We start from the raw sequence: 20178 nt of genomic DNA on the forward strand, positions 1-20178 counted from the left end.
TAGACATATAGGAGTAGGTTGACAGGCTGCAACTCATCGGCCAAGTAAGTCCCACACGTGCTCTACTGGATTCAAGTCCGGTGAGAATGCTGGACAGTACATACGGGTGATATCCTCCGATTGAAGACATTCACTTATGATGTTTGCATGGTGAGGACTAATTGCACCCTAAACGAGCACTCCTGCACTACCGTAACGGTGTCGTTCAGTGATGTTTTCTTGGTGCTAACGGGTACCTGGAGCTCTCCATATGAAAGTCCGGTGAGAATCAGAGTGCAAGCTAAACCTGGACACGTCGGAAAACATCACACAAGCCCACTGTTGCTGTGTCCACAATGCATGCTCTCTACTCCAGGCTAACCGCAGGAGACAATGAGTTGCAGTAAGTGGAATGCATCTGACAGGTCTACGAGCATATAGACCAATCTGCCCTAAGCGTCTGTACACGGTCTGCCTTGAAATTGTCGTACCAGTGGCTGAAAAGAGCTGACGAGACTGGTCTGAGGCTTTACTCCACCTGTTTCTTTTGGCAGTAACTGCTAAATACCGGTCCTCATTCAGTGTTGTAACTCTGGGGCGACCTGTGCTGTAACGTCTACTCACATTACCATCATCTTGGAATCATTGCCAAAGCCTGTATATGACACTCTGGGCAATTCCAAGTTCTCCTGATGCTTCCAGTTGGGTACGCCCAGATTCCAGATGGCCGATAATTCTACCACATAAAAAAATCATCCAAATGCGTCCTTTGTGTCATAACTATTTGGTTATTGCACTGAAATGCTTATAAAGCACCTGCGAACAATTTTACTTCTTTGCCTGTATTCCTTATATAGCACTCTTACACTCTCGTCATTGTGACGTACCATCGGTATCATCTGGTTACTTCCTGAAATTTGCATATGATTCTTGAAGATGTGTGTAGTGATTTTACAGGTGATATATTTATTTTAGAGTTCAATTTATGCGTGACTCCAAATCATCCTTAATTTATAGACATGAGTGTATATACGTTTGGTGCAACCAATTACAACCAAAATACGAGGTGCACATCTACATGTTATAGCAGTCCTATATACAAAATTTCAACGTTCTGAGGCTACTTGTTTTTGAGGTATGCGAGATACGTACGTACGTACGTTCATACAGACGCCACGAAAAATTCTCTTCAGAATTCATTTTAAAGCAGTTTTATAATTTTTTTGGAGGAAAAGAGTGTTTTATTCTGTCCTTACGTGCATATATCACGGAAATACATCGTTAAATTGCATTTAAAAGAGGTCAAAATGGGATATTTTCTTTGAAATATGCTGCCTGGAACTTTTCGCGATTACAATACTTCCTTTTTACTTTGTACAAGGAAGTAAAAATGCTTTATTGGGACTTGGGAACAAAATTTTGCTTTTTAGTCCAAAAGCGCTTTGTCCCTGAGGGACCATTGTTTTTGTATTGCGATTTTGCGTTGAATCACTATAAATGGCGAATCACTTTTCAAACTGTTGCCAACAAATGTTAGAGTCCTGCATTACATTTGAAGAAATTAAGCAATGAAAAATCTGCATAAATTTATGTATTATTGATAAAACAACGGTACATAGAGCCATCGGATTTTGAATGACATAATCCTCCTACTAATATGGGCATGTGGAAGACCAAATTTGAAATTTGTTTTATTATCAATTTCATATTTTATAAAACTTTACCGAATTTTTGAGTAACAAACTCAACGATTTAAACACTAGCAATGGCAACATTGTATGGGGGGGGAAACCTTTTTATCTCCAGCGAACGAAACTGTGTATCGGTAATTCTAAAGATAGGCTCATTATATATATATATATATATTTCAAATTAAATCAATTATATTTTCAGATGAACTGTCCCTGTTTAGTGCCATTAAATGCAACAATTTAGATGCCTTTATTAATATGTATGAATTAATTCACAATATTCAAGAAGCACTGATGTGGATAGATCTTTTGAATACTGTTGGAAAAGAATCCTTTCTTTGCTTAATGTTACTAAGCAGAAATGATAAGTGAGTATGAAATGTTTCTTTAATATTTACTGGTTCCATAAGATATTCTTCTTAAAGATAAAATTAATGCAATATAATTTACTGTACTGTGTGCATTTAAAATTTACTTCAAAATAGTGAAATTTATCACTCACACAATATATCAACAAAGTGTTTTCATCCTATCCTAAAGCTTTGGAATGATAACTTGCAGCTGTGATTAAAAATATATATATCATCTTACTTTATTTCAAAAAATCATCTGCTTATGGAAAGAAATTTAAATAAAATTTTCCCTCCTTGGTTTTATGCAACTTGTATTTGCTGTTATATATTCAAAATCTGAACTGTAAAAAGCAATGCTTTGCTTTATAGCTCATAAAACCTCAAGAATGATTTCTAAAACTGTGTGTATAGCCTACAAAGATAAAGCTGTTATATGATACAAATGTTTTTCAGTAGTATAGATGGATATGAAATTTTGTTTTTAAAAACAAAAGGAAAGGAAAAAAGTAATAAATCGTAAAAAGTCTGGTAATTTCCTTATAGAAAATTAAATTAAATAATAGTCATATGTAATCAAAATATACAAAGAAGTGAACACAAACAAAATATTCACCACAACCAAATTAAAAGTCTTCTGCACAGGTAGGAGAAAATTTCCCTTCACAATAGAATTTTTTTAATTTTTAAGTAAATTTGATTCCTCCCCCCACCCAAGGAAATGATTCACAATATAATTTCTGTCATAAATCAACATTAGACACCATAGACTCACATATACACGAACTTCTGACAGCGTTTTAGATGTTAAGCTGCACAGAAAACTAACTAGTGTAACTTTTTTTTAACTGCATAGCAATGCTGTCTTTTCACAGAATGCAAGTATTATTGATAATCTATGGTAAAATAAATGTAATTTTCCTTGTTTGCAAAAGTATTACTTTTACTTAAAAAAAAAAAAAAAAAAGCATAAAAGACAACAATTTTTTAGCTTTTGCCGTACTTGTAATGTTTGTTAATTTAAAAGCATTTCTGTCATCTGAAAGAATTTTTTCTATCAGAATTTTTTAATCGAACAAATAGTAAATAGTATTAATGGATTTCTTAAAAGTTAATATTTTGCTGAAATTGATAAACTTTTTTTTATGAATTTGTTTGAATGTTTCTGCAATGAAACTCCGTAATTAATTTTAAATTTGTGAATGTATTGTTATTCACATTATTGTATCAGGTTATAGAATTCTCAGTTTGACAAGAGAAAGTATTAATGTACTTATTACGTCAATTAAAATTTAGAGCTAAGAGAAATAAGATATAAAAGTTTGATGTTTTTAAAATTTTGTTTATATTAACAATATTAAATCATTCAATTTTGGAAGGGTTTCAAATAATGTTGTTTAAGAGTTTCTGTTTACACTCATTTAGTTTTTATTTATGGTATTTTACAGAGTAGATGCTTGTGCCGCCAGCCAACTAAATAGTTTTTATTAAAAAGAAAAGCATATTACAGTACAAAGTCCGGGATCGGACATCCAATATCTGGAATGGTCTAAAATCCGGACCTCAGAGCCACAAACAACCTTTTTTTTTTTTTTTTTATATGCTTTACACATGTGCATTTGATATTTTCCTCCATAATAAAACATGTAGAGAGTTATATGTTTGAAAATAGTAATTAACTCAGTGCTTTCTTAAACAATCATTGAAATAAATATTTTTTAATATTCATTCATTCTAATTCAGAAGTCAAATGTGAAAATTTTGTAAATATAACGCTGATTTTTGTTGTTTGACTTCTGAATTAGTATTTATTTGGCATGTTATTGTGTCTTAATTATTCATTCATTCATTCACGTTTAATATTTGAATTCTAAGAGCAAATTGTTTTTGAAGACTTTCTTGAGTGTAGGAGTATAAAAACTAATCTTAATTAGCCCTTTGTATGTTCTGTAGTAAGCTTGTATTTAAAATACATAATATTAATATTTATCTCATGTATTTATATATAAAATGTATTTATATATTTGTTTAATTCATGGTGAATTTGAGAAGAAACTTCGAAAACAAAATATTTACTGCACTAATTGCTCAGTTAAATAATGCTTCGCTCTTTTAATATCTTTAAGTGAATTTGTATAGAAAAGATGAAGTCAATAATAATAAATAAAAAGAACATAAACGTAATCGCTTTATTTGAAATAATTTGGATTTTTTATGATTCAGTATTCATTTTTTTCTCTCTTCTTATTTACATACTTCAAACAGTAATTCAATATTTATTTAATTATCCTGTATTTTCCCCCCTTAGAAACAGAACTCGCTTATGTACTTACCTCATGAGCATTTTTCAAGAAAACTGGCAGCGGGTGCCGTTAATTGATCCCCATCGATAGCATTTTTTAAGAAGCATCAGTTATTTTTAAAATGTATTTGTGAATTAATTGTAAGTTTTACTTGAAAAGGTTTTATTTGTAAACTAGTAAAGAATTAATAATAAATCATAATGATTTCCAGTGTTTGTAACAATTTGTAAATATCATATTATGTGCTCCTATATCCTCACTGCCTTTTATATTTATTTATTAAAAATGTTGCTGATACTTTGTGTATTTATTGTTTCTTTTTTTTTTTTTTTTTCCATTTATTTTCAATTCATACCATATTATGAATTGCATTAAAAAAATAAAATTTTAAAATATATAAATTTTGGTAAATATGATCCTTATGTAAGTAATAAGCACTGCAGAAATTCATATTATAATGATGATTTATGAATTCTAATTTGTGTAATTTCTTTATTTGATTTAATTATAATGGATTGCAATCTGCTTTTCAAGTGATTTAGTCTGAAGTAGAATGAGCAATTTGTATTCTAACTTAATATACTAGAGAGCATATATTCAAATCCAGATTTTGTTTTTCCCCCAAAAAATAACTAAAAATTATTAAGTTTGTTCAATGCAGTTTGTCAGAAAGAATATGAGTACAATAAATTAGCGTGATACTTTCCTGACTATCTATATATGTGTAAACTATGTTCATGAGGTAAGAACTATAAATACTATCAAATAAACAATTAAAAAATACTAAAATAAATTGTGCATTTTAAATATAGTATGTTTTAAATAAATAGCGTCCTGTAGCTCTTTCTATATAATTCCATTCAGATATTCACACGTTTATTTTTGTAAGTTAATGTAGAAGACAATACATATTTACATCTATTTCTGATACTTCCAATTTTAAGAAATAATCATGGAGTCTCTACTGTTACATAGAAGATGCTAAAAAAATACTTAACAGGGAGTTTAACATTATTTCATGGAACAAAGGAGCTGAGGTTTATTTCACTTTTAACAATATGTTAAAACTCATACAAGCATTTATTTCTTTTATTATAGATGTAAATCAATGACCAGTTCCTAAAGTATTGAAAGATAAAAGTCAAGGAAAAAATCCTCAGTTCATAGTGCCAAAGTATTTTGTTAATAATGATAAAATTCAATTACAAAAGATTACTCATGTTATTATGTAGAATTGATGCTAAAATTCTATATCAGAAACAAGTATCGATTGATTGTGTTAGGTAGAATTAAAGAATAAACAGTCGGGTGGAAATTTATTAAATGCATAAAACATAACAAAAGCCAGCGCTGTATTTATTCATCCGTTTCAAAAATTGTGGCTTTTCTATCCGTCTTCAAATATGTGAAATCAGAAAAAACTCTAAAATTGTAATTTTTTTCAGAGAAGCATTTCCATCCTCAAAAAAATAAATGTTAAAAAAGAATTGAAATACAAAATTTGTGCATTTTATGCAGAAAGTGAAAAAAAATCATTATTTCATTATAATTTTAATCATAAAAACAGATTTGCTTAATATTATTGTTTGTAACAATAACAATGGAATAAAAAATATTTCTTTAAGTATGTCCAGTGATATTAAAAGTAGTTTTAAATTTTGATTTTGACTTGCAGATGCCCAGAGGAGCTGCATGAGATCTAAAATTTCTTTGAAACATTGTTTGAAAAACCATCAAACTACTTGCAAACTTCAAATTATGTGAAAAAAAGAAATGTAGATGTAAACAGCAGTGATTAAAAAGTTTTAATCACCAAAATATTTTCATTCCATCAGATTGTTTATTTTGAAGAAGACACTGTAGAGACATTAGAATTTTTTTTTTAAGCTGAGAGACGTGAAAAACAAACAATGCCCTCCCCGCGACTCGAACCATGGACCTCTCGAATATGTGCTGAGTGTGCTGATCATGTAGACATGCTACAAAGGCAAGAGAAATACCTTATAACACAATCCAATAATAAGATCTCAAATAGAAGATAAGAATTTTTTTCTTCTGGAAAATTAAAAAAAATATATTCATATTGCATATATACAAGCCTATACCATAAATTGTACCATATATAAAATTCTTGTATTATCTAATGAAAAAAAAAGTAATAAATGTAAATATTTCAATAAATGAATGGATAAAAAATGGCCTTAAATAACCAATAGAGAAATTAATGCCAACAAAAACATTATTATTGAAACAAATGTAAATAAACACAAATTGCCTAATGTATTTAATTTGAATATCTGTTTTGGAATGAAAGGTGTAAACAGCCTTAATGTGCTTAATAACTCAGATTTGTAATGCATATATTTTTATTTCCAATGGTAAACAAAGATATATATATATATATGTACACACTATCATATACACATACACAAAAATATATCACACATTAAATAACAAACAGAGAATAAGGAAGCCTATTTAGTGCTTGAACATACAGTGGGTACAAAAAGTATTTGCACCATACATTTTTGTTCACAATTTATAAGAAAATGCATTAAGAAATACAAAAATTGGCATTTAAAAAATAGAATAAGCTTATTCATTTAAATTAATTACAAAAAATACTATAATATTAATAAAAAACATTTTTTGCAACAATATTAAAATAGCTTATGTCAAAAAAGTATTTGCACACTCAACTCAACTTTAGCAAATTTGCATTTTTATGCTATTATTTGACAGTCATCCCGCAGTAAATAACATACATAAGACGACTATAAAAGGAGGTGTTGTCGATTTCAAATTGTAATGGCACCTAAGAAATCTGAATTGCCAATTTCGTTGCGAGAAAAAATTATTTCTCTACGTGAAAATGGCCTAAGTTATCAAGAAATAGGTAAAAAAGTAAATGTTTGCTTCTCTACTGTTCGGTATATTATAAAACGTCATAAAGAAAGAGGATCTACATCAAATAACTTGCGCTCTGGACGCCCAAAGAAACTTTCACTGCAAATAAAGCGAAAAATCATAAGAGAAGCATAGAAAAATTCATTTGTTAGTGCAACTACTTTAGACAATAATGTCGCTTCAACATCTGGAGTTCAAATCTGTGCCCAAAGTGTTCGAAATGTCCTGCACGATGCACACATTTATGGGAGATCTCCAAGGAAAAAACCTCTCATAACTGAACGAAATAGACTGAAGAGACTTGAATTCGCTAAGGAATATATCAATATGCCAACTGATTTCTGGAAAAATGTCATATTCTCTGACGAGAGTAAGTTCAATACCTTTAAATCAGATGGCAGGAAATTAGTTTGGAGAAAACCTTGTACTGCTTTTCATACCAAAAATGTGTTACCTACAGTTAAACATGGAGGAGGTTCTGTTATGATTTGGGGATGCATGGCTAGCAAAGGAGTTGGTAATTTGTGTTTCATTGAAGGGAATATGACAGCTCTAACCTATATTGATGTGTTACGAGATAACTTGCCACAAAGTGCAATAAAATTGGGTATCAGTAATTCGTACTATTTTCAGCAAGACAACGATCCCAAGCACACTGCAGGTATAACACGTATGTGGTTTCTTTATAATGTACCCAGAAAACTTGCCACTCCACCACAATCACCAGACTTAAATCCTTTGGAAAATTTGTTTAATTCTTTGGATTTAAAAATAAGAAAAAGGAAGATTTCCAGCAAATCTGCCCTTAAACAAGCCCTTATTGAAGAATGGTCGAATACTGTTACAGAAAATTTAGTTAAATCAATGCCAGCAAGATTACAAGCAGTAATAGATGCTAAAGGAATGCATACTAAATATTAGTTATTTGAAATTTGCTTACATATTTTATTTCTTTTGTATTCATGCAGGTGTGCAAATACTTTTTTGATACGAGATATTTTAATTTTGTTACAAAAAAGCAATTTTATTTATATTATTGTAATTTTTCTGTTTGTTTCGGATGATTAAACTTATTCTGATTTGGCAATACGATTTTTTTATTTCTCAATGCTTCTTTTTATGAATTGCAAACAAAAATGTAGGTGTGCAAATACTTTTTTTACCCACAGTACTATTTAGTGCCTTCTAATAACAGCCACAGAGATCCTGTACAAAGAGATCTATGCATTTCGCAGGTGGTGGAGGTTGTATCTTGGGCCTTTATTACAAAGGATGATCACAGAATTTTCAAATAGAAAGGTTTCGCTGAATAATGACTGGGTAAAAGATGAGTTATTATGATGGAATTAGCCTTTGGGTATCGGAAATGGACATGTAGTTGAAGAATGAAAGCTTGCTTGAAATTACAGAGATTTCTAATATATTAATTTAATATATTTTTTAAATATTTTAATAATATAATACTTTTCTAATATATTTATTTTATTATGCAAGATTATTTTCGGATTAACAGAAAGGTAAGGCATAAGTTTCAGTGATCAATTGTCAGAAAGGCTTCTTCTGGATGGCTTAATAATAATACAAGGAAATAAGCTTATTTTACACATGCCTTATGGCATAAGAAAAGGAACTTCTGAAGTATATTAAGAACTAAAAAGATGTACATATACCATAGAAATTATTTTTAACTCTAAACAAAGTTACTGGTTATCATTTCGGAAACAAAATTCAATACTTGCCCATAGTAAGACCAACTTGTGAAAGATTTTTTGCCAAACTGAAAATCATTGTTTAAGGAGGTAAATTTCCAAAAGCCATTTTGAAATTTTTAATAATATGACTAATAATCATAAGATACTACTTTTTGATCAGTAACATGGGTTGTTTAGAAAAAACTTTAAATTGCATCAGTATTAAAACGAGCTAATTAATTTTAAATCATAAATACAGTGAACCGTCTGTAAGACAGCCAGGCGCAGCTGCTATAAAATTTTTTCTACGGAAGTAGTTGTCTTAGGGAGAGGATAATTGATGCCAATGTTATTTATGTTGTTAAATTACCACTTTTGTCGTCCTGGTACTGTTCTCTGTCTATACATTTTGAATCTGAAATAAGGCATTCAGCACGGCATGCACGCTGGGTGTAAGAAAAGAGAAGAAACTGGAGAGTTTGGTTAAATGATAAAAACCAAATCCTTAATACCACTATTGACAGAGAGAGACCAAAATCCAAATAAGAAACAAATTTCCTTAAAAGCTAACAATGAAGAGGGATTAAAATTAGACTCGATGGTTAAAACCACGGGATTTTTATTGATATAAAACGTCAATTGAAGTGGTGTCTCCCCCCCCCAGTATAATTTTTCCATGTGGAGAAATGGAAAACATGTTTTTTTTAACTAGCAATCCTAGGAATTTATGAATTTCTTTTCCTTGAACATAATTTTGTGTTTTTCAGTACAAAATTTAGGACACGCATCTCTGCTGTTTGGAGGAAACTTAAAATAGAACTCTGTGAACATAATTTAAAAAAAAATACAGATCACTAAAATAAATAAAAATTTAGATTCTTCTCTTTTCTTGTGTTCTAAAATATGTAATTATTACTTCACTAGATTCTAATATTTATTTTATAATCATGCATTATTACTACTTAGGCAACAATAGACATATATAAATTTTCACTATTTTTTACTGTCCTTACATGCACAATTGATGTTTTTTATTAACAAGATAACTGAACAAAGCATATCAATACTTTTGTATTAGCAATATGAGTAAGTTTTTGTTTATTAAGACTTTTAAAGTTCTCACAATGAATTAATTGGAATAATGGTGTGTGTGTGTGTGTGTGTGATTATGGCAAAGCCTCGAGGGCTATCTGCCTAAGAGGAGGGATGCCTTCGTGGAGGACTTTCTAAGGGAAACTGGCTCGTATACACGTTACACATGGGGAAAACCACGAAAACGCCCATGCAGCCAGCCCGTTCGCGGGATTCGAACCTCAGACCGAACTACCAGTGTTCAGCGATTTTACCGCTCGGCCGCTGGTGGGCTTGGAATAATGGAAATAATTGACTGTAGCATAGAGATTTATTCGTATTGCGTCCACTCTCGTATACAGCAAGAAAAAAAAAATTAAATATGAAGAGCGGCCCTTATCAATTCCGCAAGATTTTCCACATACAACCTTACCACAATTCCGCATAAAACGTAAACAAAGTATCGAGACTTCGTAATCGATTACAAAGTGCAAAGCTATCAGCTATTCGTCATCGATGGGGAAAGGAAAGTCTGGGCCATCTGAAAAAGCGGCGACCTTTCATGTACACGTTTATCGATTGACGTAGAACTCCCCGCTGCTCTGATGTCATACTAAATCCGCAACCTGATTGCAGCATGTAGATACATGTTAGGATTTCTAGAACATTCTGTTTAGTTCAGCAGCGACCGCTAGAGGGCAGTAGTCTTAACCATAGTGCATTTTGATTGGTACTCGTGGATTCCGACCAAGTTATTTACCATTATTTTTAATTGATTATACTATTTGACTTGGTATATAAGACTTGTAGTAGTATTTAATGAAAAACGTTCATGTATTTGCACGAGTTTTAAAAATAACCCCATGGCTGGGACTTAACTCTCCCCCCATCTATGGCATGGGAAACGTGGACGACACAAAGCCGTGCTTTTATCTCTTGAATCTTGTTATTTGAACTTGACTATCCTCTATGTTCATTTAACTTTGTGCAGTGGAAACCAGCATGAGGCTGATGGATTCCACATAGGCAATTCTGTTCCTACTTGCGTAGACCTTTGTACATTCTCGATAATGAATGAATTCATAACTTTAATTTGTTTCTATTTTAGGTTAAGATATTTTAAATTTCTCTGTTCTTTATCTTACAAACAAAATTTACGTAATTTTCTCTTCTTCCCGCCCTTAAATTAAATGTACTAATTTTCACATCATATTTTTATATACAAACATAAGATTTTCTTTTCTTTCCACATTTTTAAGTTTTACAATCTTTTCCCCTACGTTTAACTCGCAAAAGTAATAGATTTTATAAAAGTAATCCGTTTTCACAATTTTTTTTTTTTTTAAATTTTTATTTTTACAAAAGTTTTTTTGCCCCTTCAGTTTAATCTTTCCTTTCCGTGTTTTACATTTTTCACTTTATTTGTTTTACAAAAGTAGTATTTATTTTCGTATGATTTTTTCTTTCTTTTTTACGAACTCAGTGTTTGTTTTCCTTCCTATATTTTACTTCAAGAAGTAATTTTTAATTTTTCTTTTATATAAAAGTATTTTTTTAATTCTTTGAAGAATTTTCTTCTCTCATTTCTTTTTTCTTTCTTTTATTTTCCTCTTAAGGTTTTTCTTAATGTTTTAAATACTTATTGATGTTACACCTCCATTTCTCGAAGCGTAAAGTTACATATACGTTTCTCTGTCTACGAAATTTAAGCTGGAACTTATACGCATATAATTTCCCTCTAGAGGCTTTCATCGATAATATTTTCTGTAAATTTAAACCAATAAGTACGATGTTCCTTCCATGTAGCTTACTTAGCATAATATATTTCTTATTATTTTTTACGCTACTAATACTTAAGATATACAAAACTTTCTCTTCTAATGTATGACACCATACAACTAAAACTTAACAGGTGATACTCTGAACTTTCTCTTCTAATCTATTATGCTAACTTTTTGAAATAATATACAAAACGTCGCGGACTCTCTTTTACACATCTCAGTTTTGTTCAAAGGATTCATGAAACGTGTCAAACAAATGTAAATTTTAAACTTTCTATTTTCCATTTAGACATTTTGCCTTACATTTAACCTTTATCAGGTTTTTAAAACATATCTCTGTTAATATTCCGATTCTTTTTTTTTTTTTTTTTTTTCCTAAAAATAAATACATACCCTATACGGATTTTTTTAAAGATCTACTGTGAATTAAACCTTATAATTCAGAAAAAATACCTTTTCACAACATAAAATCTACTTGAACTAATAAATGGACATCTCTAACCAGTTTAGTTCAAATACATACGAAATTTCTTATTATTCTCTACCCCTGGCTAATACGTACCAACAGCATTTCATTTCCTATTATTTTACACTACAGACATTTACATGAATATATTCAGAACACTCCTTTTTATTGAGCAGGAGGTTTTAGATATATTACTAACACAGATTGACTCTTTGAAATATTTTACAAAAATATCTTGGATTTTCTTGTACACATTGTATTTAAATCACCGAACATACGTTAAATTTTGATTTCTATCACGTGAAAACTTACCCGGATTCTTAATGTGATCCCACCATTTACCACAGACCTTCATAAACACTGCTATATTTGAACTTAACACAGCCATAATTTTTTAACAATCTACAGAATTTTTAACTACAGAGAAGAATATCCACATTGTAATATAATATTTTAAATTCACTACAGAGCCATATTTGTGTAAAACATCTAAAAAGAAATGATGTCTGGGTATGGAATTAATATTCAGTCACGGAAGGAAAACTTTGCTATCTTTTTCCCAGCTTAGAATATAAAAATTTCTCAGCTAGGAATTTTTTTTTTTTTTTTCAAATATTTATTTCATTATTTTTACAAGTCTCAAAGCTTTTTAATATATTCCTTCTAATCTTACAGCTTTTTGAGGATGATTTTTAAGTTATGATACATAGCAAATAAGATCCTACATAACAGGGAATATTGACATGAATTTCCAAATAATAATACAACTTAACTTCAATATATTCAATTTAACTGAAGATACGCATTTCAAACTGACATTACTTTACTTAGAGTCCTTACAGCTCTTTGAGTACATCTGATATTTAATTTTTCACAGATATGAGAAACATTTTTGCATAAATACCATACAAAACATATAATATTGACATGAACTCCATATCATGGTCCAACGTTGGTAACTTAAATGAACCTTTAATACATTTTAGTATAAATTAATTTTAAAAAGAAAAAATCAAATGCTAGTACTCAAACAGAAATTCTTCACAAATTTATATATTAAGCAAACATTCAAGATAATACCTATATATCTAGAGATATTATTTACACTAGTTCGTAATGTAATTTATTAGAACAGCCTCAGAACAGACGTATAGGAGATAACTTTGAGTATTACAATTTTTAATGTTACGGCCACTGCAAATCATTGAATTTTCAAATATTTGCTTATTTATCTTTTACATTGCCTTGTAAAGATTTGGGAATAAATTTTTATTAAATAGTTATATTGTTTGATTTCAGTTTTCCACGTTTGGAATATTTAACTTCAATAACACTACCACGCTGAATCAGAAAATTAAGAAAAGAAATGGAATTTTGTATCTTAGTATACTATGGAAATAGAGACTGTTAACCCAACTCATACAGAATATTTTCTCGAAGTTACCAAGAATCACTGACTTGCACTATCACAGATTTTTCTCATGAAGTCTATTTCTTTCTTAAAAGAAGTTTATGTACTAATTTCATTAGAAACGTGTCTAAGAAAATATCTGACATTCATGAGAAACATCAAGACCTTGATTTAAATTACTAGGAAAATAAGAATCATTGTTTTGTAAATATGTTTCTCTTTGACTCAAAAGTTTCTTCTTTATCATATTCTAACTGAACAACTAACCGTACATAAGTAATATATTGTATTGATGAACAGTGTTATATTTTAACTTATTGTATTATATATTAAGTGACTATGAGAAGGAAGTCATGTTTTTCCCTAAATGCTCATTTTTCAAGTAGAATTTTACTAACACACACATGCGTTTATTGCATTTTTTGATAAAATCTCAAAAGCTGAAATGAGTGTTTCATTACCAAATTTGTACTTTCCGATTTCATTCTACTGAAACGGAAACATTCATAAGTTATTGCGAAGACAAATTTGTACATGTTGTACTTTTTGATTAATTTTTATACCACTTGATTATCTTTGAATTTTTTTTTCCTAGTCCAGTTTGCTCTTACAAAAGTTAAGTAGAATTGTAGATTCTACGCAAGAGTGAATATCAAAGGCCCACTTAGAGTTTCAGGACATTGCTGGCGTGTTTCCTTCGCTCGAACCACTTTTACGAAAATCTTCCGTATAACTAGTTTTGTATAATATTACCCCTGGCTAATACGTACCAACAGCATTTCATTTCCTATTATTTTACACTACAGACATTTACATGAATATATTCAGAACACTCCTTTTTATTGAGCAGGAGGTTTTAGATATATTACTAACACAGATTGACTCTTTGAAATATTTTACAAAAATATCTTGGATTTTCTTGTACACATTGTATTTAAATCACCGAACATACGTTAAATTTTGATTTCTATCACGTGAAAACTTACCCGGATTCTTAATGTGATCCCACCATTTACCACAGACCTTCATAAACACTGCTGTATTTGAACTTAATACAGCCATAATTTTTTAACAATCTACAGAATTTTTAACTACAGAGAAGAATATCCACATTGTAATATAATATTTTAAATTCACTACAGAGCCATACTTGTGTAAAACATCTAAAAAGAAAGGATGTCTGGGCATGGAATTAATATTCAGTCACGGAAGGAAAACTTTGCCATCTTTTTCCCAGCTTAGAATATAAAAATTTCTCAGCTAGGAATTCTCAGCTAGGAAGCAAACATTCAAGATAATACCTATATATCTAGAGATATTATTTACACTAGTTGGTAATGTAATTTATTAGAACAGCCTCAGAACAGACGTATAGGAGAGGTATGCAATATCCATGAAAAAACTTCCTACCAAGCCAAAGAGCAATAGTGAAATATAACATATAAGAAGGCAAAACAATGTCTGAGTATGGAAAACATGAACAAGGCATGAATACTTTTTCTGAAAATGTCTCGAATGGGATAAGTCAGGGGTAAGAACCTTAACCAGTTTCAGGAATAGGGCCTGAAAAATAAAAGTATTTTTAATCTTATTTTTGTCTATAATGCATTTATTTATACTAAAATATTCTGTTTGAAAATCATATTCTACACTTAGAAGGAATTTGATAAATCAGAATGATTTCGTTTTCTGAAGATTCAAGTTCAGAAATATTACAACTCAAAAGAAAAAAGGTTAGAGCGAGAATGAAGTATACCGTAACCAATAAAAAAATTTTTTCCTCCTAAAAAAAATTAAAGTGAAACTTTTTCCACCCCCAAAAAAAAATCTAAATGAATTTTTTTCGACTTTTCAAAATCTAGGAAGTGAAGATTTTTCTCCCTAAAAAATTAAGGTGAAACGTTTTCGACCTAAAAAGTCTAAATTAATTTTTTTCGACTTTTCAAAATCAAAGTGTAAATTTTTCCCCTTACATTTTGAATTTAACATGGGTTTTCCCATAGACAAAATAAAAATGGAGATTTTTCTACCTAAAAAAATTAAAGTGAAACTTTTTCGACCTAAAAAAATCTAAATGAATTTTTTTCGTTTTTTTAAAATCAAACTGTAACTTTTTCCCCTAGCATTTTGAAATTAACATGGGTTTTCGCATAAACAAAATAAAAGTGGAGGTTTTTCTTCCTAAAAATTTTAAAGTGAAACTTTTTCGACCTAAAAAATCTAAACGAATATTTTTTTTTCACGTTTTTAAACTCAAAAGGTAATTTTTCTAACCACATTTTGAAATTAACATCGGTTTTCCCATAGACGAAATAGCAGTGGAGATTTTTCATTTTAAAATATTAAAGTGAAAATTTTTCCAACTCAAAAAAGCGAACTGTTTCTTTTGAGCCCTAACGGAAACTGCAGTGGACATTTTTCGCCTTAAAAAAACAAACATATTCAGATATTATTATCAAGGTATTCTACTCAGATATATTTTTCTGCTTTTCATGCCATTACATTTCCAATGAAATTTTATTCATTGCCAGATAGTTAAATGTTTCTTATTTTTTTTCGCATCCGAATGCATTTCGTGTCTCACATATGCTCATTACAACCAAGTTAGAAGTTAAGTGAATACTTCCTGAAATACTGTACATTTCATTCCGGAAAGTATCTTCATTTTGAAACCCTTAATGTTTTTTTCCTTGCATTCCTAGTAAATTTTGTGCGTAAAGTTTTCAGTTTCGATGGAAGTTATTTGCGGATGACTATGATGTTATCGTGTTTCCATAAACCTTTTGAAAACTTTGAGTATTACAATTTTTAATGTTACGGCCACTGCAAATCATTGAATTTTCAAATATTTTCTTATTTATCTTTTACATTGCCTTGTAAAGATTTGGGAATAAATTTTTATTAAATAGTTATATTGTTTGATTTCATAAAGTTTTCCACGTTTGGAAGATTTAACTTCAATAACACTACCACGCTGAATCAGAAAATTAAGAAAAGAAATGGAATTTTTTATTTTAGTATACTATGGAAATAGAGACTGTTAACCCAGCTCATACAGAATATTTTCTCGAAGTTACCAAGAATCACTGACTTGCACTATCACAGATTTTTCTCATGAAGTGTATTTCTTTCTTAAAAGAAGTTTATGTACTAATTTCATTAGAAACGTGTCTAAGAAAATATCTGACATTCATGAGAAACATCAAGACCTTGATTTAAATTACTAGGAAACTAAGAATCATTGTTTTGTAAATATGTTTCTCTTTGACTCAAAAGTTTCTTCTTTATCATATTCTAACTGAACAACTAACCGTACATAAGTAATATATTGTATTGATGAACAGTGTTATATTTTAACTTATTGTATTATATATTAAGTGACTATGAGAAGGAAGTCATGTTTTTCCCTAAATGCTCATTTTTCAAGTAGAATTTTACTAACACACACATGCGTTTATTGCATTTTTTGATAAAATCTCAAAAGCTGAAATGAGTGTTTCATTACCAAATTTGTACTTTCCGATTTCATTCTACTGAAACGGAAACATTCATAAGTTATTGCGAAGAAAAATTTGTACATGTTGTACTTTTTGATTAATTTTTATACCACTTGATTATCTTTGAAATTTTTTTGCCTAGTCCAGTTTGCTCTTACAAAAGTTAAGTAGAATTGTAGATTCTACGCAAGAGTGAAGATCAAAGGCCCACTTAGAGTTTCAGGACATTGCTGGCGTGTTTCCTTCGCTCGAACCACTTTTACGAAAATCTTCCGTATAACTAGTTTTGTATAATTACCGCCTTGATTTTGCAGAGTATTTGATCTTCATTACATCTCTTTTCAGTAAATTTACATTTTTATGCTGTGTAATTCCAAAAATAACCTTCGAACAGTATGAATATTTGTACATTCTACTGAATTGCTTAGATCGAAATAATTTCTTTTACTTCCAGATTTTTCCCTTATGTCTGCATAGCCTGCATTTATTCCATTCGTCTTCTTATTATTAATAAGAAAATTAAAGTTACATGAGAGATTTAGAATACTGAAGTTCATATGAATGTTGAATACGGGAACAAATCCGGCATTCTGTCATAATTGAGTAATACTCTGAATAATAAAATTTTAAAGACAACTTTACAACAACAACCAGTTTTATTTTGTAGACTGTAATATAACTAAAACTCTAAATCAAAATAATGAATTACCGGCCATACGGGATCAAAACAAGTATTCGCTAGGAGTCCGAATTTTCACTAACTTAAATTGAAATTGAGAAAATATGCGCTGTACTTAACTTTAAAGTTGCGCAGAAATAATGCGCTGTACATACATTTTTTATATATATTTTAAATCTTCACGTGCTCTCTATGGTGGTGATAACTATGGCTCAGTTCAGCATTCAGGCTTTTTTATTTCACCTGACAGACCCACCTCCTGCATAATATGGAGGATATAAGATGGGATCAGACCTGGTACTTCCCGTATGTTAGAGACAGAACATGTATACATGTTGTAACGTATTTGCTTTGCTACGCTACCAACATAACTCCACTAAGAAATGTAAATTCCGCAGACGATTATCCTCAAAGAATATCCGCAGACGATTCGCGCGCTTAAATATGTTTTTCAGTTATTCTGTAAGTTTGTGATGTTGCGTGGCCCCAATTTGTCCGCAACAGTAGTAATGACAAGGAGATTAGAATAGAAGGAGGGAGAGTTCGCAGTTTCCTCCACTATTGGGGAATGAAACTCCACGGAACAAGCGGCGTCCATGTTTGTTACTTCATTGCAAAACGGTAGAGAAACGTACGTGTTTGTAAGCTGTTCTGTGCATGAATTTTCCAGTAAAAATATGTTAAATTTATAATGAAATGCTTCGCTATTGTTAGTTTTTTGTTTTAAAGTTATAAAGATGATATCTGTAATTTACTAAGTACAGAAAATCATTAAGAAATATTTCGAAATCTAATGCATGTGTATAACATTAAAGCCTTTAAAAATTATGTTTCTGCATAAGTTCAAGAATTTGTTTAGGTTTTATTAGCAACTTCTCGGTATAATTTATTAAAGAATCATTTTTACCTGAAATTAATAGCAGATAATTATCTAAAAAAGTGGTAACATGTTGCTTTTTTTAAAATGAAAGTTTTAAATAGATTCTTTTCACAACCAACAACCTTATATCAACAAGAAAATAAATATTAATAAAATAAAACAGATTTATGTGAATTCAATGATTTCAGTTTATGCGCGTTTCATATTTATGAATCTTAAAGAAATTACCTTGAATTAAGCTGAATTACAGACATATACCTATATAAAATTTTTGGATATATCTTTCACATGTTCAGTTGAGTAAATATTTTACTTAAGTTTATCGCTATACTGCCCAGAAATTTGTAAGCTTATGCAAAAACATTTTAACAACAGAACAGTTTATCTTGATCAAATGCACAAATTATATTCGTAACAGTTCACAAAACTTAAGAATGAATAATGATTAATACATAAAGAAAAGCGTTGCTTTATTTAACACCTTTACAATTAATAAAAATAGTAACAATTTATTTCTTACTTTTCATGAAAATTATAAAACGAATTATCTAAGCGTTCAAATTATACAGTTTAAATCCTAGCATATATCATTGTGTGTTAAGGAACGAAGATACCAGCTGTAAGCAAAAACATTAAAATGTATTTAACATGTTTCGATTATTATTAAGTCTTTTTTGTCACATCTGGAAAGAAAACAACATGACATTGTGATATTTTTTAACATATTTATGAAATTACATTAACAAAAAAGAAAATCAATACTTACGAGTGAACAGTAATCCCAGGAATATTTTTCGAAAATTTACTTGTGCATCCATATGCAATATAAGCTGAAATGCTTCAAAAAGAAAAGGAAAAAAAAATGTTACAATTACAGACTTCCTTGCACAAGTCACAGCGATAACAGTAACATGGCCGCCAAGCTTCACCGTTTGAGTTGAACCTTCCCTCCTTCTATTCTAACCTCCTTGAGTAATGACTGCTATGTACTGGAAGTTACACAAACTCGTAAGAAGGGTTTAATCCCTTTTTATTTCACTTTAGAACTTACAGTTGCGTTCACTTGACGCTCACAAACTACGCCGACTCGGCGTAGTTTGTGAGCGTAACACACAGCGCATTTGAGTTCATTCCCTTCATCGTCCAGTTTTATACGAGATAGTGCGTCAACAACATTGTTTTCCTTACCCGGTTTATATTTAATTATTAGGTTATACTCTTGAAGTTTTAAAGCCCATCTTATTAACCTGGGCTTTTGGTTTTTCCCAGAGTAAAGTCTACCAACAGCCGCATGATCCGAAAAGACTGTTACTGGCGCTTTGCGGAAATAAACTCGAAATTTGTGTACAGCCATTAATACGGCTAATGTTTCTCTCTCTGTAGCTGTATAATTCCTTTCTGTAGAGCTTCTTCCTTTAAAGTTTTACTGAAAAATGCCAAAGGATGGCCATTTTGCATGAGAACCGCACCTA

General features: G+C 30.2%; 1 protein-coding gene across 8 annotated transcripts in view; it reads left to right on the forward strand.

Annotated features, from left to right (window-relative positions):
- LOC118183321 (uncharacterized) overlaps nucleotides 1-6322 on the forward strand; it is a 51521-nt gene extending 45199 nt beyond the window's left edge. For 6 of the 8 annotated variants that reach the window (XM_085823442.1, XM_035352821.2, XM_085823443.1 and 3 more), the window contains 2 exons: nucleotides 1873-2038; nucleotides 4329-4620. In XM_085823442.1, coding sequence (XP_085679568.1) covers nucleotides 1873-2038; nucleotides 4329-4413 — 251 coding nt within the window. In that variant the 3' untranslated portion in view covers nucleotides 4414-4620. Of the gene's footprint in view, nucleotides 1-1872; nucleotides 2039-3468; nucleotides 4621-5998 lie in introns of those variants that run through there. The other 2 variants (XM_085823441.1, XM_085823440.1) reach the window with 2 other exon arrangements.
- The last annotated feature ends 13856 nt before the right edge of the window (nucleotides 6323-20178 follow it).

Source organism: Stegodyphus dumicola, chromosome 9, assembly GCF_044657685.1.
Source record: "Stegodyphus dumicola isolate Sdum_Otavi_A_Nest chromosome 9, ASM4465768v1".
In the NCBI taxonomy this organism is placed as follows: domain Eukaryota; kingdom Metazoa; phylum Arthropoda; class Arachnida; order Araneae; family Eresidae; genus Stegodyphus; species Stegodyphus dumicola.